The following is a 27,415-nucleotide window of genomic DNA, read 5'->3' as shown; positions in this document are numbered from 1 at the left end:
AAAATAAACCTTGTAAGATGCTGGTGAGTGGGGCCAACCAAGAGGGAGACAGCAGGTCTGGCCCATCCTTTTTCGGAGCCTCTGGGGCCATCTTCCTCCTGGCAAATTCTCTTCCCCCATCTGTTTTCCTCTTCTTTTTTTTTTTTTTTTTAAGGGGGGAAGGAACTAAAAACAATCAAACCAAGGAAAAGAAACCAACCCCCAAATACCTACAATACCTCTGAGGCAAGGCCAGCGTGGTTGAAAATCCTACAGGCGTGTGTAGAGTCCTGCATGATGTGTGCATGTCACACGCTGGTCTTGAACTATGGAAGAAACTGTGACACTCATAAGGGCAAGGCATGGTAGCGTGAGACACGGCTCTCTGAAGCAGAAACTGTTTACTTCTCTTCCCACTGGCAGATAAGGAGCTCTGCTTTAGTTTTATTGAGATGTCACTGACATGTTTTGCTTTTATTTGTTGACCATTTTTGCACTTACACATATCTCGGTCAATGTTCACTGAGCTTGGATGGGCCCCAGGGATTGAGGAGAGGGCGCCTGCTGACCCCTTGGGCCCTCCTAGAGGGGTTGCCAGGCCAGGACAGCACTTGGGCCCCACGATGGCTTTGTCCCCTTAGTGACGTGTCTGCAGCCTGGGACTTGGAGCACATTTGTCCCGCTGCGTTGATTTAAAGGGTCTCTTTCCAGGTTGATCTTTTCCTGGAAAACTCCCTGAATTCTGGTGAGCAAATTCAGAGGAAGAGCTTGGGATACTAATCTAGTTTGTTTATTTACTTTTTAAATTTTTATAATCCAGGCATGGTTATTCAGGTTGGACACCGAATTATTATTTTTTTCACTTTATTGAAATAGAATTTAAACACAGTGAAATTCTGCATAGATCTTAAAATGTCAGATTTACAAGTTTTGACCAATGTAGACACCAATATATATTTCTATATCATTACTTTAGGTTCTCTTATTCCCCTCTTTCAGTCGATACACCTTCACCCCCAAGGATAATTTTCCTATCCCCACAGCTTAGTTCTTTTGCCTGTTCTAGAATTTCCTGTAAATGGAACCACAAAATATGCGCTGTCGTGTTTGGCGTCTTCCTCCTAACGTGATGTTTCTGAGATTCTTCCAGGTTGCTGCCTGTAGAAGTAGGATCCAACGTGTCACTAATGGCTTGACAGTGTTTAGAAGGGGACAACTGCTCACCCCTTTGGCCTCCTGATCAGATTCCTCTAAATCCTGGTATGGGGTCCTCTATGCTCTTCCAAGCCAGTCTCTCTCCAGGGCCAAGCGAGTTCCTCTCCCAGAACCGCCCAGGCCGCGAGGGGCACCACCCAGATGGCCGAGAGGCCATCACCCGAGGAGCCTCCCCTGAACAGCTGCCCTCTGCCCCCACCTCTCGTTAAAACTCAAAAGGAAACCGTCCCCTCCAGAGATCAGAATTCAGATTCGTTTAATTCCACCCATTCAACTGCACACAACCGAATGTTTTGGTGTTGATCGCGGATATGCAGAATCCTTAAGAACACGTAAAAAAAAATAGAGAAAGAAAGAAAAGGTGGGGGGAAAAACTCAGATCTCACGGGCAGTGGATATCAGCTCCTGCTGAACCAGGATTCAGGATGAAATTTTTCCTTTCTTTTCTTTTTTTAAATAAACCGGAGTCTCTCTCCGTTCCTCGCTAGGAAGGTTTCAAAGGTCGTCACACTGAAGCTTGGGGGCGTTCATCTCCCCAGCGGCCTGGAGAAGGGAGGAGGTTGGAGGGAGGAGGGAGGGAGCACACAAAAGCGAGCCATGCAGAGAGGGCTAATGTTTCCTGTTTGCCTGGAACCCCCTCCCCTGTGTCCCCTCCCCCAGCCCCCTCCCAACACTCGGGCGGAAGTGAGTTTGCTCCTTTGGAGATTAAAAGGATTCCGAATTCCGATCAGTCCCAATAACCAGCGTACTAAGAGAAGGAGGAGGAGGAGGAGGAGGAGGAAGAGGCGGCAAAGCAGAGAAAGAGAGGGCTCGCGCGCGCGCGTGCACGCACGCAGTCCGAATTGGGGGAGTTGTGCAAAGCCCCAGGAGGTCAGGGCGCACGGCGTTAGCAAAGCCTGGTAGGCGCAGCGCGGCCGGGGCCACCGAGTCGTACACGGCGACTGGTTTCAGAAAGAAGATGACGCGGGCGCGGGTCGGCGGCGTTGGCCACGCGGCTCCAGAGCTCACCGCGCTGGGCCGTTGCCGGTTCCACTGATTCCTGCGCGCCCCGGAGGAGGCTCCGTCCCCGCGACTCGGGATCGGAGGGGGGACTAAGGCGAGGGCGAAATGGCCCGATGACAAAGGAAATGTGATCCCCCTTCGCTGCCAAGGTTTCAGAGAGGACGGACGTGAGGAGGAGGAGGAGGGGCGCGGGGCGCGCGCGGAGCTCGGATAGCATTGCACGACGGCTCGCGCGGAGCGGGCAGCGGGTACATCTAATATCTTCCTGCGGATGAATAATTCAGGACGGCCCGCGGGGACCTGCGGCCCCGCGCTGCAGCGCAGCTAAACCGAGAGGAAGGAGCGCGCGGGAGGCGCCCAGGCCGGGCGAGGCGGGGGCACGAGGGCCCTGGGCCGCGTGGGGCGCGCGTGCGTGTTAAGTGTCGGCAGCCGAGGCCAGGCAGGCGCGCGGGAGACTCGAGGCGCGTGGGACGCGCGTGCGTAGTACTACACGCGTGCGGCCGCGGCCGGGCCCACACGACCTGCAGCTGCTGCGGGGCCCGCGCCCGGCCGTGCGCAAGCCCGAGCGCACAAGCCGGGCCACCCAGGAGTCCCTGGCCGCCGCGTCATGCAGTGGGGCGGCCAGCGTCGCGCGGGGGCACACGGGCTTGGCGTTGCGCCGCTCCCACCTTTACTAGTTTGGGGAGCCTTTCTCTCCAAAGAAGAGACTAACTAAATCCGTTTAAAGAAAAGCAACGCACCAAATACTCGTCAAACCAAATTTTGCTTCTCCCGCTGGGACTGGGATTGCACATTGGACTTTAGAGGACTTATCTCCGCGAGCGAGAAGCTAAGCTAAGCTCCAGCTGCTCTAGGGAGTCCTCTGACCTCCCTGCCCCCGCTCTCCCCTCGCGAGTCGAGACTTGTTCCGGCGCTCCGGGTTCGTAAGGCACGCAAGTCCCCACGTCGTCCGGGAAGAATCTGTGTCACCTCTGGACAGTGGCATTTAATGCCCGCAGCGTCGGGGGTGGCAGCGCGAAGGGCCGGACGCGGGGAGGCCAAGGGGGCCGAGCCGCTCTGGTGCGGGCTCCTGGGTTGCAGGCCTAATAGATGCATTTTTCTGAGTGAGTCGGCGGCTCCCCCACCCACCTCGTCCGCGCTCTCCTCTCCTCCTCTTCCTCTCTGGTCTCCTCCCTCCTCCGGGCCTGGTTGCAAATGGCTTCGTTCCCCGAGACCGACTTCCAGATCTGCCTGCTGTGCAAGGAGATGTGCGGCTCTCCTGCGCCGCTCTCCTCCAACTCGTCTGCGTCGTCTTCGTCCTCGCAGACGTCCACGTCGTCGGGGGGCGGTGGCGGGGGCCCTGGGGCTGCGCCGCGCCGCTTGCACGTCCTGCCCTGCCTGCACGCCTTCTGCCGCCCTTGCCTCGAGGCGCACCGACTGCCGGCGTCAGGCGGCGGCGCGCCGGGAGAGCCGCTCAAACTGCTCTGTCCTGTGTGCGACCAGAAAGTAGTTCTGGCTGAAGCGGCAGGCATGGACGCCCTACCCTCGTCTGCCTTCCTTCTCAGCAACCTGCTCGACGCCGTGGTGGCCACGGCCGAGGAGCCGCCGCCCAAGAACGGGCGTGCCGGCGCCCCAGCGGCCGCGGGCGGCCACAGCAACCACCGGCACCACGCGCACCACGCGCACCCTCGTGCGTCTGCCTCGGCTTCGGCGCTCCCGCAGGCACCGCCGCCGCCGTCCGCGCCTTCCCGCTCCGCGCCTGGAGGACCGGCTGCCTCCCCGTCGGCGCTGCTGTTGCGCCGTCCTCCTGGCTGCAGCTCCTGCGATGAGGGCAACACCGCCTCTTCGCGCTGCCTCGACTGCCAGGAGCACCTGTGCGACAACTGCGTCCGCGCGCACCAGCGCGTGCGCCTCACCAAGGACCACTACATCGAGCGCAGCCCGCCGGGTCCCGCCGCCGCCGCCGCGGCCGCGGCTCAGCAGCTCGGCCTCGGGGCGCCCTTCCCCGGCCCGCCCTTCTCCATTCTCTCGGTCTTCCCCGAGCGCCTTGGCTTCTGCCAGCACCACGACGACGAGGTGAGTGCGTGGCGACTTTCAAGGGGGTTTTCCGGAGTAGGGTGCGGGCATGTATGAGTATGCGTGTGTGTGCCCACCCGGGAATCGCGGGAACACTCGCAAAGGGCTGCGGGACACGTCCCAAAGCGGTGGGTGGGTGGTTGGGGGAGTCCCTTCGGAATGTCTTCTTTTTCTCGTTGGCTAGGTGGCGGTCATCGCCACCAAGAAGTAGCAGCACCAGCAGTAGTAGTGTGTGTTTAAGAAGATCTGCTTTCTGTGTGTTTTGCTGCGAGGTCCCCTCGAGGAGTCCCCAGACGCGGAGTTCCCTTCCCCCTTTTCCTCCTCCAGTTTTCTGTGTGGCAAAACGTGGCAACCGTTTTTCCTTGAATTAGGTACGAGCTGGGGAGAGTGAAGTGTGTGTCAGTCTAGACCTGGTTTCCTTGTGCGGAGGGAGGTTCCCGCCGCCGGGGTTCCCGAGGTTTGAGGACACCCCCACCCCCACCCCCACCCCCACCCCCACCCCTTCTTTGTGAACTTTGATTTCTTCACTTCGTTTCTGTTTGACAAAGCGTACATGCTGTTGCTTTAATTAAGACCCGAGATGGAAAAGCATGTGTTGTGTGTCTGTAGATGGGTCTCCTTGTGCGCGCACACTAGAGGCCTCTCAACGTGCTGAGGGCTCTTTTCTCTTCGTTCCTCCTTTTTGTTTGTAAAGCTCCTAGATGGTTGCTTTTTTGGGAGGGCGTGAGTCAGAAGGAGAGGGTTGTGGTGGGGGAGGGTGCGTGTGCCTCTGTAGACGTGGCTTCCGCGTGCGCGCTTATGAGGGAGGGACTATATTTTTTGTTGGGACATGGTGGCAATCGTTGTCTCTTAGTGTTGGGTCTTGGGACATCTTGGTCTTTGACGGCCAAGGGGCCCTCGGTCTAAGCTCTTACCCGCGGTTGTTGACTGCATTGTGGAAAAAACGTGTGGTGGGCCCAGGGCCTCTTGGGCCCAGGGCTGCGCCTTATAGAAGCGGAATTCGGGGGACTGGACCCATTGCCCCCTCCCAGCTGGGGGTCCCTCTGGCCGCTCCAGATGGCCCCAGTTTTGACCCCTACTGGAACGAGGTTCCCTGGTTGGGAGGTGTCTTCACCCCGCTCAACCCAGGGGCTCGACTTCTCTTGCGGGAAAAAGCCGGACCCAGCTGTGTGCGGCCTGAATCCGAGGGCTGCCCTGCGGTCTGTGGGCTTGAGTTCTCTGTTTTGGCTGTTGCTTATTGCTGATTTTTTTTCACATCATCCTGTGACACTTTTCCACTCTTACGAACCATTATTGGGAAGGGCCTGAAATTTTTAGCAGCAGAGAGGGTCGGCAATTTACGTGATCTGTGTAGACTCGTGAGATATACTAGGTGTGTGCTTGCTCTCTAGGCTTGGCGTTGGACGTAGAGCAGGAGACGGTGGAGGCTTTAAAAGTCAGAGTGGGAGTTGCTGCCTTCCAGTTGGAGGGGTCGTGCTGGCAACAAGCTGGGCAGAGGCTCGCACAGCGCAGCATTTCCCACTCCTAACCTGTTATTTGGGGAAGAAGGCGGAGCTATTGCCTGATGGCCTTAAGCCGGGGTCTCCAATTGGAAAAAAAAAGTTGAAATTCTAATGTACGTGTGGTGGGTGTCTCAGTTTAAAAGTTTCCTCCTAGGTATAGAAGAAGTTACTGTTTTCCTTGATTTTTAAGCTTTGAATGGACCCATTAAAATTTCCCACATTTGTGGGCGAATGTTTCCAGTATGTTCTTTGGCCGATTTTAGAAAAATGACTGAACTAAATATCAACCCGAATCTCAGGAAAGATAAGATGGAGAGATAAAGGTGAGAAGGGAGGGGGTGGAGGGTGGAGTGCAGGAAAAGAGGGGCTTTGAACCCACCACCGTTTTCCTCCTGGGAGCGGTGTTGATTGAACCCTCCTTCCCAGCAGTTGATTTTAAATGTCAGATTTTGTTTATATTCCCAGTTAAAGATCCACATAATGTTTTATTTGGGCCAAAACAGTGGATGCTCAGTGTTGCCAGACTTGTAAAAGGTTTATGCACTTTTTAAATTATAAAACCACTCAAATGGGATGGGAGAGTGTAAAATGCAAAATGAACCTCCTCTCACCCTGGGAGGTAGGTACCTTGGCTGCCCTGAAATTTTACTTTTTAAATGTGCTACACTCGGTTAACGTTGTTTGTTTGGCGCAAGTGTTAAGATGTTACATTGTTAAACTAAAGGTCCTTCAAAAACATGACGCTTCTCAGTTTTGAGCAAAATCCCCCCCACCCCCCACTTTTCAGTTTTTCATTTAAAGAAAACTTGGAAATTGGACTTAGAATGCTACAAAATTGGAGATTATAAAGGTGACAAAACCAGTGCTGTGAATGAAGCAGGAAAGTGACATCACGTTCATGCATGGCCTTAAATTCTCCCTTTCGGTCAAAGGAAGTAGTGATGGGTAACAGTTGGAAGACACCATTCCATTGAAAAGCCACCCTTTGGATTGGAAAAGTGACTGGGCACTTTTCAGAGGATGACCAACCTCTGTTGGTGACCGGGCTGAACTCCTAAACCCGGTGTTTGGCTGTACATACAATGCACCTCAATTTTCAAAACTCGCTCCTTGGGCGAGTTGCCTCCCTCCAGGGAGGGACATCAGGCTCCATTAAATAATTCAGGGCGCTCCTGGTTTATGGCGACTAATGCCACCTGACCTTGGGGAGAAGGTTTGACTCCGGGCGGTTGCTCTGTCATTTTAGGGAGGGCGCCTCCAACAGTTGGCCACTCAGGGGAACAGGAGGCTTTCCTCAAGCACCCCCCCCCCCCCTCCAATGGCTTCTCGCGATTGGCAAAGTGTTTCGAGCGCTTGATTTGAAATTAACTTGAAAACCTTAACCGTGGAGGGGGGGAGTTCTGGTTTACAAGGAATTTAAAATTGCGCGCTCCCACTCTTCATAGTCGGCTTATTAAAAAAAAAAAAAAAGAACCGTTTCGGGGTTTTCGCGGGGCTGCAGGCACCGCGCCCCGGCGGCCATCCAGGCCCGGAACCCGGCCCTCGACCCACTGGCTGAGCCGGGTCCCCCGAGAGGCGCCGCGGAGGCGAGGCGCCGCGGAGCCAGACTGTGGGCCCGTGCCGCCCGCCCGCCCGCCGCTGCCGCCACCACCTCCGCCGCGGGGCAAGCCCGCAGCCCGCGGCCCTGGTGACGCAGCCCGACCCGGGGCGGCCGCTCCTCACCCCGCGGGCACCCGAGAAAGAATTCCAAGGAGTTCCGCACACGAATGCCGAAAAGAATGCGGAGGGGCAAGGGAGTTCAGTGGGACAGAGTGCCATGAGCCCGTGAGCGCGCTTTTGCAGCCGCTCTCGAGTTGCCCTTTAACGTTGGGTTAGGGGCGCAGAGGATGCGGTCCCTTTGCCGCCTGGGACGCGGCGCTGGAGCAGGTTGAGGGTGTTGTGTGTGGCGTGTTGCGGAGGTGGGCGCCAGGCCCCTGCGAATGGACGAAGGCCGAGTGGGGTCTGAGCGAGTTCCGGTTCCCCGGAAAGGCCTTGTCGGTAGCAGTGCCTGGGATGACACAGGGACACAAGGGACACACTTGCCATATTAGCCGAGGGAAACATTGTAGCTCCTCTCGGGGAGGATGGCAGTAGTTGTGGTCCAGTTTGGCAGGCCAGGCGCGGGATTTTCCTGAGCCCCTTGGATGGAAAAGTGGGGTGTAGGTGTTGATAATGTGTATATCCAGCCCCCCTCTTTGGTCTTAAGAAAATAAAAGCCCCCCCCGGAAAGGAAAGTTTTAGAATTCCGACCAGTAAAGAAAGACTCTGAACATTGAACCATCCTAGGCCTGGGGACTGTATTTCTCTGGGAAAACACTCCCCCCAAATTAGCCTCAAACCGCTTTGAGGAAGGCAGTTAGCTGCCTGAAATAATCGGTTGTAGAATAAATTCTTGCCTTGTGTCTTATTTTGAATAGTTCACCATGAATGGGGATTGCACCAGTGTTGGCACCGGGATGCGTATGGCACCGGGATGCGTATGTATCGGGCATTCGCAGTGTCTAACCTTTTTCGAGCAAGCATATCCAGTGCGTGCACGTTTGTTTTAAAATGACGCATGTGCGGTGTGAATTATAAACCTATACCAAAGGACTTGGCAAGGACGAGAAAAATATATAAACGTACATTCTACTACTTCTGCACCCCATTTTCAAACCTCTGTGTAGGACTTAGGTGGTGTGCTTCTATCTGCTTTAATTCCTCCATCTCGCCTGTTCCTCAGAGAACCAAACTTTTCATAACTTGGAAATAATCGGAGGTTGCTACTTTTCACCCTAATTCAGCAGGTTTGTAGGTTGAAGTCTGTTGAACGCAGAAAAGGCTTGATGAAAAAAATATGGGAGACCAGTGTTTATTATGGATATGTTGATTTTTTTATTTATCCTTGAAGGTAATCGGTGGGCTTTTAAAAAGTCCCGTTTGAGCTGAGGAATGTGCCCCATCTTTCATTAACAGTTGCAGCGATGGGTTTCATCAACAGGGAGGTGGGCCTTGGCTCCTTTGGCAAGCCTTCGCTGGTAGGTAACCCCATGCCATCATGTTTGAGACAGCCGGTGGCATCAGCACTACCTTGGAGGGAACCTTGGGTGACTCTTCATATTCAAGAAGAATAAACTGCACTGGCTTTGATGTTGCATAGACTTGCTTTGGGTCTACAGGGTTTTTATTTCCAACGCTAGGCATGTATGTGTGTCTATATATATTTTGGAAACAATGAAGAAATTTGAGGAAGAAAACAGGCACTTTCCCCCATGCCTCATTCAGTTCTTCACTTGATATTAGTGTATATTTTTTTATGATGGACATGTGTTCAAGTTAAGTGATTGTGCCCGGAATCAAGTCTTGAAAGTGTAGGAAGAATGGATAAAACTTCCCACTTTCCACCACAGTTCTTCCTCCCAGGTTTAGCTTCTTAGAAATTTCAAGACACTGAAACTAACATTAAAATCTATGGTTTCCTTAAGCTCAACTTAAAATGGAAGCAACTTTCTATTCATATGTAAAATTTTGAGCATAGCTGTTCCACTTTTTGTGTTCAATTTTTAATACTGCATGTGAAGGAAGGATGTTAGCTTTTGGAGAAGCAATACATGCGGTGGAATTGTTAAAATGCTAAGTCAGGAGGAAAAAAGGTTCATAAGGTGTCTTGATTCAAGAGAAATTTTAACTTACTTGATAAACTCTATAGCTCTCAACTTTAACCCCTCCAAAATTTTACTTCCTCTGATGCCGACCGAAAAGTCATGGTTTGCCTAGTCTTGCCACTTCTCCATCCAGTCCCTCGCGTGGGGCAAAGTTTGTTGTAGGTGTTTCACTCTCGGTGAATAAAGGACCATTTTGGTGTCCTTCTTCGTGAGCAAAAGGTTGAGATCAGCTCTCCCACGCACCCACGCAGGCGGTTCAGAGTAGTGCCCCCCCCCCCATACCCCCATGGCGCTGACAGAGAGCTAAAGGCTTGGCCCAGAAGGCTGTTTTTGCCAGCTCTCTGTTGTTTTGGAAGAGAGCAGGGAGAAGAAAGGTTGGTGAAGAGTTACAGTTGCCTAAAGGGAGCAAGACGCCACCCTTGCAGTCCCCTCTGTCCCCTTTTCTCGTGACCTTTCAGGCATAGGGACTTGCCAGAGGAGCCCTGACCCATCTTTCCACCTCAGCTGATGGGACCTCAAGATTGGTCACTCCTAAATTGACTCTTCTCTCTTTGAGGTTTTGTCTATACCTACAAACTGAGTTGACTGAAACCAGATTGGCTCTTTTTTTTTTTTTCGATTGACAAGCCTCTGACTTAACAGAAAAACTGCAAGGGGTGGGGGCCGAGCCATTTACATCTGAAACCGTTTGATTTACACCTTATCCCAGTGTAATTCTTTCCCTCTTTAGCTGCCATGTTTCAGTTTGCTTGCGAGAGGCTTTGAAGGTGGGGCGGCATCAAATGGGGGAAGACCCCGCCCCCCAGCTCTTCCTGTGTCTCCTCTCCCACTCAAACCCAACTGAGATTCTGGGAGATCCATATTTAATCTGAAGACATTAGGCCAGTATTTTGTTTTACTCTCCCTGTTGTAGATTTTCTACAAATCCCAGGTAGTTCTTTCCCTGCGCATCACTTCCCACCGAGGGAAATTTTTAGTGAATCTGTATAAGGACCCCAGTTTCAGAATCAGTAGGCAAAACATGCTAAGGAAGCGGTCATCTTTAGTGATCAAAGTTACTGCTTTTGGCAAGTTGAAGTTGTCAGTTTTGGGAAGGGGAGGCTTGGCCATGAATAAGGGGATTTTTTTTTTTAATCAGTTTTTTTTTTTTAAGATTTTATTTTATTTTTAGGGAGGGAAGGGGGAGAGGGGGGGAGAGAGAGAGAGAGAAAGAAACATCAATGTGCGGTTGCTGGGGGTCATGGCCTGCAACCCAGGAATGTACCCTGGCTGGGAATCGAACCTGGGACACTTTGGTTCCCAGCCCGCGCTCAATCCACTGAGCTACACCAGCCAGGGCCTGGGATATTTCTTGATTGTGATTATTTACCAGGATAGACTCCTGCAGAAGAGCACATTCCTGTCAACATAAACAGAATTTGAATGAAGCAGAGCAGGGTACACTGAAGAGAGTCAAGTGGGCGAAGGTTAGTTACATAGACTGAGGGTATTCCCCTCCCCCATGGCTTGGCCACCCTGTGAATTTTGAACACCCCCCTTCCAAGTGGAGTTCGGAGCCTGAGCTGGTGAGGAACCCCTCTGCCTTCCTACACATGTGTCGACAGCTGTATCCTTTAGTTGTTACTTCTGGGAAGGGTGGCCAGCCGTTTCCTTCTAGCCTTAACTATTTGCAGTTAAAAATACGTTTTTCTTGAAATGCCTATGGCGTTTTGGGAACATCTTTCATATTCTGACTAATGGGGGTAATTATAAAAATGCTGTTTATAAAACAAATCCGCAGTTAGACTTGGCTGCTGGACATGGATCAGCGATGACTACTTTGAGGACAGGTTTTTTTTTTTTAGTTGTTGTTTGTTTGTTTGTTTGTTTTAGAGGATATTTTATTTTCGTCTCTTTTAGAGAGAGAAAGATACATGGCTTAGTTGCCTTCTCTTACGTGCCCCAACCAGGGATCAAACCCACAACCTGGGTGTTTGTCCTGACCGGGACTAGAACCCGCCACCACCTTTTGGACTATGGGATGATGCTCCAACCACAACTGAGCCACGCTGGCCAGGGCCAGGGTGGGTGTTTTAAAAATGAGAATTGTGGCCTGGCCAGGTGGGTCAGTTGGAGGCGTTGTCTGGCACATCAAAAGGCTGTGGGTTCGATCCCTGGTTGGGATGCATACAGAAGGCAACCGATCGATGTTTCCCTCAAATCAATAAACATATCCTTGGGTGAGGAGTTAGAAAAAAAAATAAGAGAGGATTGTGAATAGGTGGCATCAGCAGTCAAAATTAATGATGTGTTAAGACCTCATCTATAAATTTTGATCTGTGCCCTCTGTCTCTTTGAGATCAATGTCAGAGGGAGATATTCCTCTCTTGCTTGGGGTCATCTGTAGGCTTGTACTGAAAGTGCACCCACAATCCCGAGTGGGTAAGCGTTGAGCAGAAAAGGATCGGTGAAGAAAATTTTAGTGGTAGTTGGAAAAAGGGTTTTGTGATGTATCTTACTAAAGGTGCCTGTTTATCTCTGAGCCTGAGACTGCGTGATTCTAGGTCTGAGTTCTTGGTCTTTTTCAGTTCTCTCATGTGAAACGGTGTTACGCTGTTCAGGGTTGTGAGGATCAGAGGCAACATAAAATGGCACAGCACAGGGTCCCACAACGGAGGGCAACTGGGCACATTTGTAATATCTACTATTGACAAGCCGTGTATTAGAGTGTTGAAGCAGACTCCTCCCTCGCTCTTCCTCCCCTTCCTCTTTCCTAAAGAGGGTGTTGTAGAAGGAAACTAATTTGTAGTGCCAGGAATTCCAGCTGAGCTCTGCTTTTATCAGTTTACCATTATCTGAAAGGAAAGATAGGCACCATTATCTAAAAGGAAACATAGGTAGCTCTTTCACGTGAGGCCAGGTATCCTGGAGAAAAAAATGCATAAAAACTTGGAACCAACTTTAACTTTCGATCTAGACCGTTTTAGGGTTCTAGGGCTCCCCAAACCAAGGAGAGGAGATGGGTGCAAGTGTGTTTAGAGGCTATAGTGATAGCTTTTTATTTTCAGGCGGAAGTATTTGGGAGCCATTAATCTTTGAAGCCACAATACTGTTCTCCCCCCACCCCCGCCCCTGCACCCTGGAACTGGCATTTTAAGGAGACAGATCAACTTGCTTCAGGGAACAGTCTGATTTCAGGGACTGCAATATTGTATAAGCTTTAATTTTATGGTGTTGTCAGGTATGTGTGCTGGGGGAGGGCCTGGGAAGGCATCTGAAGAGGAAAACTTATATTTATTAGAGGGAAAGCTCAAATCTCCATAGGAAAAAAAAAACCCTACCTCCCAAACCCTGGATGGCGAAATAAATGACTTCTGTGGGTCAGACTCTCGTCTAGTCCATCTGTCTCTTCACGCTGCTCCGTAGTCGACTGTATTTGGCAAGTTCATGTTTTTGAAACTAGTCCTTAAACAGCTGGTATTTAACATACAATTTATTTGACTATTTAGCTTCTTGGACTTTATTTTCTTTTTTTTTTTTCTTTTTTTTTTTTAAATATTTTATTTATTTATTTTTAGAGAGGGAAGGGAGAGAGAGAGAGAGAGAGAGAGAGAGAGACATCAATGTGCGGTTGCTGGGGGTTATGGCCTGCAACCCAGGCATGTACCCTGGCTGGGAATCGAACCTGGGACACTTTGGTTCCCAGCCCGCGCTCAATCCACTGAGCTACGCCAGCCAGGGCTTATTTTCTTATTTTGGAACTTTTCTAAGTTGAAGTAGGACGTTAAATATCATGCACGTGAGTGGGCTGTGGTCTCGGCAGAAATGAGGGTGACATCCTTACTCTGTGTCTCATCCCGAAATTAAGCAACTTTAAATGTAAAGTGTTATCAGAACAACCATGTAGCAAGAAAAAACTTAAGTCTCAAAAGCTATCGCTGCAGGATCAAAGTGAGAAGGACGCTGCTTCTGCCAACCAGTTCTACCACAGGCATGTTCTCCGCTGGGTCTCAGGCCACGGAGGCCACCTCCGGCCCCCACCCCAGTTCACCCCCACTCTGGCCTCAGCACTTCAAGGAAAGTACTTTGGCATTAGTGGGTGGGGGCTCTTAGTGGATCAGGCCTCTGTGGATGGTGGTGGGTTTGAGGACTAGTTCCAGAGAGCTTTTGCCAGATTGTCAATTCTCAGCGGTGACTGATGCAAATTGGGTTTGACCATCAGAAGATGCTTAGGCTGCTGCCATTTTATTTCCTTGCCAGGAACAAAGGGGACTTCTCACTTTAAAGCCAAAGAATGAAAGCCCTTGAAAATACTAGGTTCTGATATTTGGACCTTTCTCTCAACCTTATGTGGATGAAAGGAAGAAACTGGAAAATGCTTGTAGCTTTTCAGTATAAAGGGAAGAGGATGAGCTTTAGAGTAAAAAGACCTGGATTTCAGGCCCAGTGTTGCCCTGAAGTAGCTGTGTGACCCTGAAGAAGTCATTTAACCTCTTGATCTCTGACCTTTTAGATGGGAGCAGCAGGAACGGGATGGTTATGTTTTACCAAGACCTACCTATCTGTGGGGTGAGCTGTAATTTACATGCAGATGCTTTGGAAGGCGCTAGGAAGATGTGTTTTAATAATTTAGGTGCACAGCACTGTGTGTTAATATCCCAGGAAAAGTTTTGGCTTCAGCTTTGCCTGCAGGTTGCTGCCAAACAGGTAAACTTTCTTTTTCATGAAATTAAATATGCCGCTTATCTTTGTTAAATACTTCCCGGTGGGTGGCCACGTGATATTTGATGCCACACAATAATTTGGGCGGTTCCTCATTGCTGACAGGGCTTGATGTGTTAAGATTTGTCATCAAACTGTTTGAATGTCTTTGCTGCCTAGAACTGTGTGCGCCATGCTAAAGATGTTTAAGGCCCGTCTGCCCCCTGGCCTGTCCCCGAGCTTGTGGTCTGCCTGGGAAGGCAGAACCGAAAGGGAGGTGAATGGGGGGGTGGGGATTCTTGTAATCGGAATCTTCACGTTATTTTTCCTAATCTTTCAGCATCTCCCTCAGGAGGAGGGGGAGGGTGTTAGGGTCCCCTCCTCTTAGCCCCTTCCTCTGGGCGGGTTATTGATATGTAGAGGAAATTGCTGGTGTATCCCGTCAGGAGTCAGAGCCACATTTCTTTTTCTTTTTTTAACAGGTAAAATTTATTTAGTGTAAAGAACTGTTGACTGGTAACCAGGTTGTTAACTAGGAAGCCCATAGGCAAGACGAGAACACTAAGATATCTGGGAAGTAGCAACTGTGGGAAGCGGCTGCCATCCCAGGGTTGGGGATCCACAGGGAAGAGGTTGCAGGGACTAATACTTAGGGGGAGGAGGGTTCCTGTGGGTCTGGACCTTCCTCCCCTAAGTGGGGGTAGGGGTGGTGAAGCTGGGTCCTCCACAACTCTTGCTGGTAACACCCAGGGAAATCCCCCCTTCCTTTTGCGTCCCCTGTTGTCAGAGGCACTCTGCGACCCAGGTGACAAGGCGAGAGATGTGCTTTGCCCCGTCTCATCCCTCTTCCCCCAGTCACAAAGGGGAGGGGCGCAGGAGGAGGATGGGTTTTTGAGCTGAGAGGAACTCAGAGCAGCATAGCTGGGAAGATGGCCTCCCATTCGGAGGGGCCGTGGCTCCTCCTGGCTCGGTTTCATTGAGACTTCTCATGCAAGATGTGGGGGAGACCTCCGAGCGATGAGAACCAGAGCGTGTCCCCAGTTTGCAGTGCTGTTCTTTCCAGGGGTCAGCTTCGCCTCGCCCAGCCCCTCTCCCTGCACCCAGCCCTCATCCGTGGAGTTGAGTGCCTTACTGGGGGAGATTGCTCTGTTTGTCCGTTGTACTTGCTCCTGTAATTACACAGTTTAAGAAAAGATGCAGTGAAGGCAGGAAATTGTAGTTTCTGTGCAAACAGGCCCGAATGTCTGGCAACCACTTGGGTGAAGGAGGAGGCCCTGGGAATACAGCAGCGGGAGAAGTAGCCCCGGATCCCTTTCCTCACCGACTTGGGATTGGAAGACTCCCTGTCTTCCCTCATGGCTTGACTTGTTTCTGGCCCCAGAGTGGGGGATGTCACTGATCTACAGAGGGGCACCTGGTGTCCCCCCATCCCGTGCCAGCCCATTCTGGTTAAAATCTTGGAAGTGAGCTGGGGAGTCTCAGTCCTGGCTGGAGGCAGGAGCCTCTCCTCTCCCTGCTCCCCCTCCCTCCTCCCTCTCTCCAGCCTTTTAAGATGGTGCGCCCCCCCCCCCCCCCAGCTTTGTCCTGTGGTTGAGTAGAAAGGCCTGACTTCTACTGGTCTGGTGTTTCTCTAATTTGTTTTTGTTTATTGAGGTGTAGTTACATAGTGTATAGTTCTACACATTTTAACAATAGTATACAATGTATAATTAACCGCAGTCAAAACAGTTCCATCAGCCCCAGAACCCGCACTCCACCTCCACCCAGCCTCAGGCAGCCACCTCTGTTCCTGCAATTTGGCCCTTGCTAGAATGTCGTACATGCAGTGGAACCACACAGTGTTAAAGGTTTTTTCAGTGGCCCCAGTGAATTCAGGAGGCAGCCCCTCTTGGAGTCCTCTCTCCTTTTATAATGCTGAGTACTTCTCCCTTGTCCCAATGTACCCAAGTTAACCAGTGACCCATTGGTTGTTGGTTGTAGGACACTCGCGGTTCCTGGTTTTTGGTGGCTGTGAATATTTATTCGAATGCCTGGCATGCGTGCAGAGCTGTGTGGAGTGGCGGTGGTCAGTCTTTTTGTGCTGGAGACCCAGGTTTGATCCAGCACAGATGTGTGAGATTTTAGCCTCAGTTTCCTCATCAGTCTGTATGGGCTGCTAACATTCTCTTTTGTGAGCTGCAGGCTCAGTTTTTCGTTTGGGAAATCCAATGAAGTATTTCTCCCCCCCCCCTCAAAGATTTTATTTATTTATTTTTAGAGAGGGAAGGGAGGGAGAAAGAGAGAGAGAGAGAAACATCAATGTGCAGTTGCTGGGGGTCATGGCCTACAACCCAGGCATGTACCCTGACTGGGAATCGAACCTGCGACACTTTGGTTCGCAGCCCGCGCTCAATCCGCTGAACTACGCCAGCCAGGGACCAATGAAGTATTTCTTGATGAAAAATTGCCATGTGCCCTGTGCTTACATTTCAGTGGAGACGTTTAAAACCAAGGGACTGATTTGGGAACATTGCAGTGGGGGCGGCGGGGAGAGTCAGTAGAAGCACCTGCTAGACCCCACTCCTTATTTTTAATAACCTTCCAGAGAAATCCCCCTTGTTTTTTATCTCCTTTGGTTTTTGTTGTTAGTTTTATCAAAGCTTTCAGGGATTTAGAGGGCTATTCTAAGAGGAAATATTATTTCGCCAATTTAATTGGATTCTTAAAATGCCACATGGGTGCAAATAAAAAATTAAGACCCCTGGCTGGCGTAGCTCAGTGGATTGAGCGCGGGCTGGGAACCAAAGTGTCCCAGGTTCGATTCCCAGCCATGGTACATTCCTGGGTTGCAGGCCATAACCCCCAGCAACCGCACATTGATGTTCCTCTCTCTCTCTCTCTCTCTCTCTCTCTCTCTCTCTCTCTCTCTCTCTCTCCCCCTCCCCTCTCTAAAAAAAAATAAATAAATAAAATATTTAAAAAAAATTAAAACCATAGCTCTGGTCAGCTGTGGACCCAACCCAGTTCTATCTGGAGCTTTTAAGGGAATCTTGGAAAAGATCCCTCCGTGTAGTGAGGATGGAGGAGGGTTTGAGTCCGAACATTTAAACCAAAGGTTAGTTAGGGGAGGAGAGGTTGTGTGTTAGGGTTTATTTCTGGTGATAAATGGAAAGCTGTTTATGTGAAGGGGGTTGCAAAGGCATCTCCTAGCAAGAGATAATGGTTAATGCTGGGCAACCTTTGGGACTTGCCACTACAGCTGCTCATCTTGTTGCTTTTTTCATCCTTAAGTTTGTTGCGCAATGAATAGATAGGCCTCCGCGTTAAAGAAGTGAACTTCTCTTACGGATCCCCACCTGCAGCATCTTTCCTCTGCTGTTGATTTTTCGCTGAGTTTGTGTGTTAACTGTTCATTAGGTACAAAGGTGGATGGCATGCAAACATGTGCAGTGAAAAGCACTACATAGATTTGGGCATCTCGGACTGAAGGTTTTATGCCTCTAGCATAACTTTGCAAACAAACACTTCCCTCTCTCATAAAAGGCAGGGGCGCAGCATTCACATTTGGTGTTTCCAGAGTTCATAGGAGAGTGTTTTTCCCTCTGTTGATTGTCTAGGGTCCGCTGCACAGCCGAGCACAGAAATTGTCTGAATTTTATGACAATCTGTATGGTTCACCAGTGCCTATTTTTCCCCCCTGCCCTCTAAAACTTATTTTCAAGTTTCTTTTGTTTGCTTTCTAGAATGCAAGACTAATTTTGCTCTTCATCCAAGAAAGGGGGGGGGGCAGGTAAAGCCACAAATAAATGGGAATAAAATTAGAAAGCCACATGTGACATCAAATTATGCTGATGAGGAGGAGATGATGTTTGGCCCTGGTTTGGGCTTAAAGGAGATTGGGTTTCAGGTTCTGTTGGGTCCACTTGTTGGCTTGTAACATGGTGGAGGGTGGAGGTGGAGGTCGAGGAGGAGGAGGAGGAGGAGGAGGAGGTTGTCTCACGGGGGAGCCCAGAATGTCAAAGGTGTAACTTGTGCTGGGATTGCAGTAGATGAAGAAACAAAAGTCTTAAACACTAGCTTGGAGGCAGGGCCCTGTGCTGCCCGCCAGGGCCTGCGAGGGCCTGGACCTGCAGCCGGCACTCAGCAGCACCCTACCCTCACTGTGTGAGGGCTCTCACCCTATCTCGATGCTGAAGGCAGACAGGTCTGCCCACCGAGAACCAAAAAGAGGAACCAGATGAATGCGTGCCTGATAAAAACTGCAGAAGATTTGCAGACACTTCACCCAGAGGTTAAAAAGGGGGAAGAGGTAACAATTTTGATTTAAATTTCTGTTCTTTTTTAACAACATTTAAGGTTTTTCTAAACTGACATTATGCTTGACTTCACAGCCCTTGGCATTTTGGGGTGCAAGTTTTCTGAGTACCTACTTGCTTGGGACTATCGTTTGTTGATGGGAGGATGGAAGAATTTAGGTTTTTCTCAGGGCTGCCTTGTATTCCCAGCAAGTAACTTGGACCAGTTAACTCTAATCCTGGTATAAGTGTACAAGTTAATACATAAACACATCTTTGTTTGGCTTACCTATAAAATTTCTTAAATAATTTATTTATTTTTAATTTAATTTATTTTTAGAGAGAGTGGTGAAGAGGGGGGGAAAGAGGCAGAGACAGAGAGAAACATCAGGTTGTGGTTGCCTCTCGCGTGCCCCAAATTGGGGACCTGGCCTGAAACCCAGGCATGTGCCCTGACTGGGAATTGAACCAGTACTATTTGGTTCCCAGGCCAGCACTCGATCCACTAAGCCACACCAGCCAGGGCAAAAGAAATTTTTTATTTAAAGCATACCCCCATTCCTACTTTCCAAAAGCATGTGATCTGGGTTTGTGTGTTTTCTTTTAAACCTTAAACACACAGAAATAGGGTCATTTAAAAAAAACTCCTTTCAGAGATCTGTTTTTTAAAAATTAAATCTATTGGGGTGAAATCGTTGGTCATTCCTGCTCCGAACTTGGTGTCCCTGGTGTGGAATTTATTTAGTTCTTCCCTGACTTGGGTTTTCTCTACATCTGGCCATCGCCATCCACGGGCTTCTCTCCTTGTCCCTGCTACTTCTAGATAGGGAAGATCCCTCTCCACTCCCAGCCAGGGAATTGCTAGGAAGCTGGAGAGACACATTTGAAATGTTAATTTGCTCCTGAGAGCTTGCCTCCCACCAGCCACATTTCCTCCCACCCCACCCATCCTTGTTGCCATCAATTTAACGGAGAAAAATGGCTCGTCCTGTTGTTTTGCCTTGCATTTCCGTGATTGCGGCTAGGTGGGCGTCTTTTTCATATGTTTATTGGCCATTTGGGGTTCCTCCCTGGATTGCCTTGGTTCCTGGGCCTATCCTGGGTTTTTAAAAAAATCAATCTGTAGGACAAACACGGGAGCACTAGTCGTCTGTCGCAAAGGATTTCTCTCTGAGTACGTGACTCGCCACAATTTAGTTCAGCTCGGTAGGCATTTTAAATCTTAGGCAGACGATGGTCACTTATCTCCTCTACGTTCTGAGCCTTGACTCCCACTTTCGAGCCCACCTTCCGTGCGTCCTGTGAGGCGGGATCTAATTGTCTTTAGAGCGAGTGATGGGCCTGACGTCCTGGCTGTTAGTGAAGGGTCTCATTTCCCCTTTTTCTCTGAACCTCGCATTTCTGGGAAACAGCTCTGAATGTAGCTGTTGGCTGGGGGGTGAGGCATTGGGTGTATTAAGGCCTTTACCCCGAGAGTGCCAGCTGGCTCACAGTTTAATGTCTGTCGCTTTCTGGACATGCCGGTGATCTCTTAAAAAAAAAAAAAAAAAAAAAACCTTGGTGCGTGGAAACAGAATTCTCTGCAGATGGTTCAGTTGCAACGGATCCGTGGCAATGCTCGTGTTGGTCTGGGCCTCTTCCACGCCAGTGCGTCCTTCACGTGTTGCCTGCACGGTTGCCTGTTTTACACCCAGTTCCTGGGCAGGGCCTCTCCCCCCTCATTTTTTATCTTTATTCGATTTTCAAATTTCTAGAGAAGTAGTCGTTCTCCCGCCGGCCAATGCTAAGTAGCTAAACAAACAAACAAAAAATTCAACTTGCTAATTCCATTCCCTGGCTGTAACTGTTGTTAACAGTTTCAATTGTCATAATTTCCTGCGCTACCTTATTTTTACGACGGTCAGGTAATCATGTGCGCACTGTGACGACAATAAAGTTGCGTTGAAATGTGTGTGTATGCAGCTGTGGATCTACGTTTTAGTTTTTTAAATAATAAGAACCCGGCCCGTTCTGGCATGACAGGCAGCAGGCAGCTCATTTGTTCATCGTTTGTAGTGAGGTGTAGTATCCTTAAAAAAAAAAAGCCCTCATTTTGAAAACTTCTGACAAATTCTTATATATCTCTGTGCTACTTGCACCACAATCAAGACAGACCATCTCTAGCATTCCAGGAAGTTCGCTTGCCCGTGGTGCCTTTTAGTGCTGATCTTGGGAGAATGTGGCCTGCTACTCTGGTCACGGGTTTTGGGAGGATGTTTGGAAACCAGAGTGAGTGGGGGCGGGGGGGGGGGTTTGGATGAGAACAAATCTCTAACGATGGAAAGTTGCAATGTCTGATGCCCTGGTTTATTGCGGAAGGCTAGCTAGCTCGCCCTGAAAATCTTTACCTTGAGACAGTTTAGCCTCTACCAAAAGAAGGCCCAGAATATTTTTTTCTGTTTTGTTTTTTTTTTAAACATTTGCTGTCTCAGGGCCACAATGCAAATGGCCATTGTTTTCTAGTGAGCAGATGCCTGCTGGGAGGCAAATTCCTCAAGGATTGCTTGGAAAATGTGGAAGTGAATTCCGTTCAATCAACATACCTCCCATTGAGCATCTGCCATGTGCCTGGCTCTCTCCGGGTGTTTTGAGGACACAAAGGACTGGAGCAGAGGTTGCCTCTGGGGACTCCTCGCATCACTATAAAGGGAAATAGAAATTACTTGGCAACTTTGGGGACCCTGCTGAACAGTCTACATGTAAAAGCACTACACTATTTTTGATTAGGTATTATATGTTCTTTTATAAATTCAAGGGCTCAAACGGGGTATGTGGTGGAGAGCCGAAGTCCTGGCGACAGAGCACCCACTTCCTGTGTTCTTCCAGAGGGGGCGGGCGGGCATAAGGGAGCCAAAGCTCTCCTGTGCTGGGAGTCAGGCCCTTGGTGGTAAACACCTATGAGAAAACTCAGAGCTCTCCACGGCCCGCCAGGTCAGTGGGAGTTGACAGCTTGGTTGGCTTCCATTTCCAAAGACTCTTCTTTCAGGAAAATGTTGGTTTTGAGTTTCTTAGAAAATTTCACCCAGGGGTAGGGGGACAGTTCCCTTGCGTTGGACCGACCATCGTCTGTGCCATTCAGAGCTGCCTTTTGCTGACTGACACGTGACCCTCAAGCCTGAGAACTTAACCCCCCAGGTTTGAGGCAGTTTCCTGTGCACCGAATTGTTGAGACCTCAGTTTGGAAAGATGGTTGAGCTTTGTTGTGGGGGAGGGTCCCTCCCTGACTGCCCAGGACTCCAGATTCAGAGTTGGTTTCTCTGCTTTCCCCGGTCTAACCATGTGTCCTTGGTGCCTGGCCCCCGCAATGAGATTCCAGTCTAATGAAATAAGGAGCAGGTTGCTGAGCTGGAGCTGGAATATGGAGTATGGGTTGGATACTGTGAGAACCAGTTGCGAAGCATGAAAGCAGACTTTCTTTGGGGTGTGTGTTGGGGGGAGACAGGACCTCCAGGGGTGTCACAGGAGAGGAAGACCTGGGAGCCTCTGAGGAGGCTCAGAAAACTGGGAAGCACTTTTCTGAGGGCTTCTCTGGCGATGGGAGCTTTATCTGCAAAGCAAATGTTCAACTAGTGTTTACGGAGTTAACTCAAACAAGCTCTAGGGAGCTTTTGGGCCACAGGAAAAAAACCTGTGGTTGGGGACGGTAAGGGGGAGCTTTTCATGGGAATAGTCACTCGGCCCTCAAAGCAAAAAGACAACCATGAGTAGTGTCTGTCCCAGGCTTCTTTGCAGGCGCCTCTGGAAGCACAAGTCTCTAATCTCCCTTGTGAGCTGTGTGAAGATCCCATCCACCACGTAGGCAACCGGGTGGGCGCCCCAGCCTGCAGGAGGGAGGAGAGGTTGCTTTCATCAGTTCCTATTCCCCACCTACTCCCCCCTTCCAAAGGTCCCTTTTGTTGGGGACCCCTGACGGGAACCTCCCTGGAATTATTATCTCCTGTGATAATTATCTCCTGTGGCGATGCAGAAGCTGAAAAAAGCAAGCCAACAACACCCACCTTCTCTGTGTTTGGAAGGACAGTACAATGTTTGCGTTAGTTAGAGTCAGAGCCAGTGTATATCATGAATACAAAGAAGACCCTCAAGATAGAGTTAATGATTACATTGAGAGGTTTTGGCCTCGTTCCTTTAGAGATTTTTCTCTCTTGTACTTTACTCCATTGCAGTGAGAGGGGGGACTCGGCCCCCAAGTGGCACACCACGTTTATATAAAGCCCAGTGTTCCTGCCTGCGCTGGGGTTCGTTCCTTGGCCTCCTTTCGTTCCTGTGTCTTGGAGGGAGTGGGCGTCCTAGGTCCCTTTTTTCTGCCCAGTTTTGTTTGGATACCACCCCACCCCCCAGGCTTGGGGCAGCAGGAATTCCTCCTCGAGCCCTTTGTTCCTCCTGAAGGGCGGGAATGGCCGCCTCCTGGAATGTTGATCGCCTGGGCCTGAGTGGTGAGCTCCATTGAAGCCTTCTCCCTCCTGTTCCCGGGGAGTTCCCAGGCCTCCAATGGGAGATGGGGACGGGGGGCGGGCGTGGGCCCTGGCCCGGGTGGGTGGCCTCCCATCCCTGTCACCCCTGGGTTGGATTCAGTGAGCCAGAAGCACAATCAGGCTAACCTCCCTCCCCATTAAAAATGCTTAATAAAAATGTGGTGCTTATTTCTATTCATTGGCTTCAACGCATTCGCGGTTTCCCTTTGCAAGATTTGTGGGGCCTCGCCTCACTGGGACACCCGCCAGGACTCACCAGAAAGTCTCCTGATCAGTGTTGCCCGCTTTAGCCCCACCCTCTGCCAGTTCATAAACAGTAAATTTATTTAGTATGATTATGTACCATGCAGTGTTTGGGACATCGGTATACTAAAGATTGTCTGAAGTTTTAACTAGGCCATGCTGGTTTTGGGGGTGTGTTGTTTTTTTATTTTCCATGGTTATTCTAGTTCTGACATTCCTCTAGAAGTTATCATGGAGGCTGAAATTCCCAACATGAAAGGTTTCTCCCCATAGTATATCCTCCTCATCCCTTCCCCTGACTCTGCATTTGGGCTCTGTAGACCATTTAGGGCTCCTCATAGGTGACAGCAGTTTGTCCCAGGACACTATACCTGGAATAGGGCCCTTCTGACTCCCCCCCCCATCCCACCAGGTCCTGGTGGAGGGTGTCCTGGCTAAGAATGGGGCGGGGAGATGGAAACCAAATGCCTGCCAGGAAGGGGAAGGAGCCAGAGCCACTCCCCCCGCCCACCGCCCCTCACCTCCCACCCCATCGCCCTGCCATTCCTGGTCCATCACTGCCAAACGCTCTGGGGTCTTAGTGCCCCCACAGGCCAGTGTGTGTCATTAAGAAAAATTCCCCCGCCCCATTCTAGTTCTAAGGGGTTTGGGCAGTAGCACATAGAATCTGGGGCTTCTAGAAGAGGATTTTTAGGATGCAGTTCTTGGAAAACTTGATTGCGTAGGGTTTTAGCAGGGGTTTCCACAGCTCAGAGAGTGGGTTACATCTGTGTGTGTCTAGCCGTGTATTTGGGGCTGCCCAGGGGTGGTATTTATAGGTTACACTACCGTGTCTGCTGCATTTGCTGCCAGGAAGACTCTTTGTCCTCTCAAAGTGGTAGTTTGACAGTGACACAGTTGTATAGTTCTGCTCATTTTGCTACGACTGCCGGGAAGCTCAGGATCAAACTCCTGGCCCCAGTGTGGGAATTCTCAACGACATGTTTCTCCTTTCATGACGCATACTGCTTGTGTCTGCGTGGCACTTGGCTTCCTTTGACCGTTGCTCACCCCCGGTTTGATTTGGGTAAGAGCGTGGCTTGAAATAAATTTCAGTACGAGACACTGAGTGAGAAAGATGAGGGGGTTGTAAGCTGCCCAGGACAGTGACAGTTTTCGATCCAATAAATCTGGCTGATGAGCATGTTAAAAGAATCAAGCCATTGTACCAGGGTGCTGCTTGTCGGACAAACACGTAATTCTCCTGTGCACGCTGTCCCTCCCTGGACAGAGTCCAGACCTGTGCCGAGGGGCAGTGAGGAGGCCTCGCGAGAATGTGCCTCAGAGAGCTGCGGGGCAGCAGGACTACAAAGCCTCATCTGTGAAAATCAAAGCAATTTGAGAAATCCCAGGGTTAGTCATGTCCCCCTGGTAGAGGTGTAGGATCTTCTGACCTGACTCCCCACCCCCACCCCCCGGGAACCCTCTCTTCTGCAATTTGGTAAAGCTTGAAACCCCTTCTTGAGGGGTGGGAGGAAGTGGTTAATCCCCACTTCCTTCCCTGGGAGTTTTATGGGCCTCTGGGAGCCTGCCTTCCTCTGGCCTTAATGGTCATAAATGACCCTCTCCCAGGGCAGGGGCCAGGCCCCTGTGAATCTTTGCCCAGACCCTGGGCGGTTAGGTGTTTTAGTAAATGTGTTTCTTTGGTGGTGGTGATGCTCTTGGTCCTCTGTAATTGGGAAGTGGAGTGTGGGGAGCTTTGTAGGATTACCCGGGCTGGTCACTCAACACCCTCCAGCCTGGCTTGGGACTCGGAAAGACTTTGTGACTCGGCAAGGTTAGATGGAATTCGTATGGCAGGGGAAGCCTGGAGGGGCAGGACCGTGTCATCCTCCTGGGGAGCCCTGTGCTTCCTGCTGCTTTTCAGTCCCCCCAGCTGGGGCCTGCTTGATAGCGCGGGCAGAAATACGAAGGTAACCCTCATGGAGGCTTGAGTGATTGTTGGCTTCAGAGGAAACTGCCCACCCACCCAGTTTCTCCTTTGCTTCATTTGCCAGAGCTTTAAGTTTAATTTTTAATGAAAACAAAACAAAACCCAACAACAACAACAACAACAAAAACATTTGGAGTGGCCCAGCTCTTGGGACAGGTTTGCAGAGTGGCCTTTCAGCAGGGGACACCTAAATGGAATGGTGGCACAGCCTCGTGCTCGCGGCCCGCTCTGGGAAGGAAATCTGGGGGGGGGGGCAGGCAGCACCTCTGCAAGCAGCCCCCTCCTTTCTGCCTACCAGCTAATCCCCCTGCCTCCCGTTCTGCAGGGTTTTAATTAACTTTGTTTAATCTTCCTCGGGAAGCGGGCTGCCCTGCTGGGTTTTCAGTTCCAGCCCAGCCAAGGACAAGTAACATTCTGGGAAGGGCCATTTGAACCTCCCTGAAAATGCGCCTGTCTTTCCGGGAAGGTGGGAGGGTGCAGAGCCGACCCAGAAAGCAACCCGGGTGTGGGCAGGGGTCAGTCTGGGCCGTGCCCATGAGGTACCCCGGCCCTCCTTTGTGCAGGGGCTCCATAAATCCTCGAGGATTAAATGTTATGCAAATCACTCCAGATAATGCACTTTTTCTGTGCAGGAATAAAGAGGCCCGGAGGTGGAGTGAAAAAAAAATAACAAGTGTCCTAAACTATTAAAGCAGAAGTATTTTATGCATTTTTAGTGACTGCCCACTATGAACTTCCTTATGTTTTCTCATTTCATTCCTAAAATTAGCCTCTCCCATTTGAACAAGGATGGGGAGTTGATAGCCCTGGGACGCTACCCCGTGGAGATTCTGATGCTTTAAAGCTGAGGTGGGAATCAAATTTGCATTTTTAACTAGCACCTCATGCAGGTGACCTCTGAGTAATAGATTTAAATGGTACTCTGGAGATGAGAATCAAGGTCAAAGCTCTAGACCTGGGCAGTTTGGTTTTTTATATTGACATTTAATCCCCAGTGGTCAGCCATAAATTATCTGTTTCATTTATCCCATTTTAAGTGATTGCACCTGAGCTTGTTACACCTGTTTATCATCAGATGCCCTGATTTAAGCAGCCCTTGATAATACATGACTTATCATTATGTGGTGTTTCTTCAACTTGAAGCCCAAACTGTATCGGCTTAGAGCCAGCCCCCTCCTCTGAGACACCCTTGAAAAGAGGGTCAAGGTGGAGGAGACATTAAGTTTCTAAGACACACTACCCAGTATTCCCCAAATTCTCCAATCTCAGTGACATTAGGGATGAAAACCCAATGGAGACAGGTCGGCGAAAGCAGTAAGTCATGTGGGCCTGCGCTGGGGTGGAACACATCCCACAGTGGTGCCTGCAGGACTCAGCCCGACACACACAAAGCAGCTGGAAATAGGTTAGCTGCTCTGGGTCCACACAGCTGCCAAGGGCGCGGCTTCGTCCCTCGCCAGGTCTTCAGCTGCTGGTCTCGCTGCCAGTTGGCATCTCCTTTGTTTAAACAGAACCATCTGGAGGCCTTCCAGGTGCCTCTCTGTAGGGCACCGAGTCCCCAGGGGTGCAGCAGGGGGGACCTCAGGGCAGCTCCCAGCAGAGTGGAAAGGCAGGCAGAGTGGAGAGGCAGCCCACGTCCCAGTGTGGGGTTGGGGGAATGATTGGAGCGCTCCCCAAGAAGCCCAGACCTTAACCCTGTTTATCAGGATAGTGTAGATGCGGTGCACACCCAACTTGAATCTTGGTTTAAGAAACAGCCCTTTTAAAGCTACACTGTTTTTATACTTTCCTGGAAAATTCACCTGTTAACATTGTGCGCTGTATCCCAGTATTATTTTTTATCATCTCCATGTTTCCTGGAAATAGTAAAATTCCGTAAATAAGCCTTCTCCTTTCCCTGGAAGCCCACTGACATTGTTTCCTTCAGACTCCTCCCCAGGAGCCACTGACAAGTAAGGGGGGATGTTCAGTTGTGACACATCTTCCTCGAGTGTCCTTTTCATTTGAAGATTGTATTAAAACGGCTTCTTTTGTGCTATGGAGAAAGAGTGCAATAAGTTTTTTTAAAGATTTTATTTTTAGAGAGGGAAGGGAGGGAGAAAGAGAGAGAAACATCAATGTGCGGTTGCTGGGGGTCGTGGCCTGCAACCCAGGCATGTACCCTGACTGGGAATCGAACCTGCGACACTTTGGTTCGCAGCCTGAGCTCAATGCACTGAGCTACACCAGCCAGGAGAAAGAGTGCGATAATTTTAAGACACAGCTGAAATGTTGAGGCCGTGTCTCCCCCAGAACA

General features: G+C 50.2%; 1 protein-coding gene and 1 long non-coding RNA gene across 3 annotated transcripts in view; one reads left to right on the top strand and one right to left on the bottom strand.

The window, feature by feature from the left end:
* Positions 1-840: 840 nt before the first annotated feature.
* On the bottom strand, positions 841-2,599 carry LOC118501571. 2 transcript variants are annotated; one of them, XR_004904193.1, is made up of 3 exons: positions 2,203-2,599; positions 1,581-1,737; positions 841-1,137 (listed from the first exon to the last, which is right to left on the bottom strand). It is a non-coding gene; the product is annotated as an uncharacterized LOC118501571 (long non-coding RNA). The 2 variants fall into 2 exon arrangements; XR_004904191.1 differs by lacking the exon at positions 2,203-2,599 and having other exon boundaries at positions 1,581-1,811.
* A 165-nt stretch (positions 2,600-2,764) lies between these two features.
* Positions 2,765-27,415, top strand: part of TRIM71 (tripartite motif containing 71) — a 66,009-nt gene continuing 41,358 nt past the window's right edge. The window contains exon 1 of the mRNA XM_028518293.2: positions 2,765-4,251. Within this exon, the coding sequence (XP_028374094.1) occupies positions 3,391-4,251 (861 nt within the window). The 5' untranslated portion in view covers positions 2,765-3,390. The remainder of the gene's footprint in view (positions 4,252-27,415) is intronic.

The sequence above is a fragment of the Phyllostomus discolor genome, chromosome 7, assembly GCF_004126475.2.
Source record: "Phyllostomus discolor isolate MPI-MPIP mPhyDis1 chromosome 7, mPhyDis1.pri.v3, whole genome shotgun sequence".
NCBI classification, from domain to species: Eukaryota; Metazoa; Chordata; class Mammalia; order Chiroptera; family Phyllostomidae; genus Phyllostomus; species Phyllostomus discolor.
This window is presented reverse-complemented; position numbering and strand designations above follow the sequence as displayed.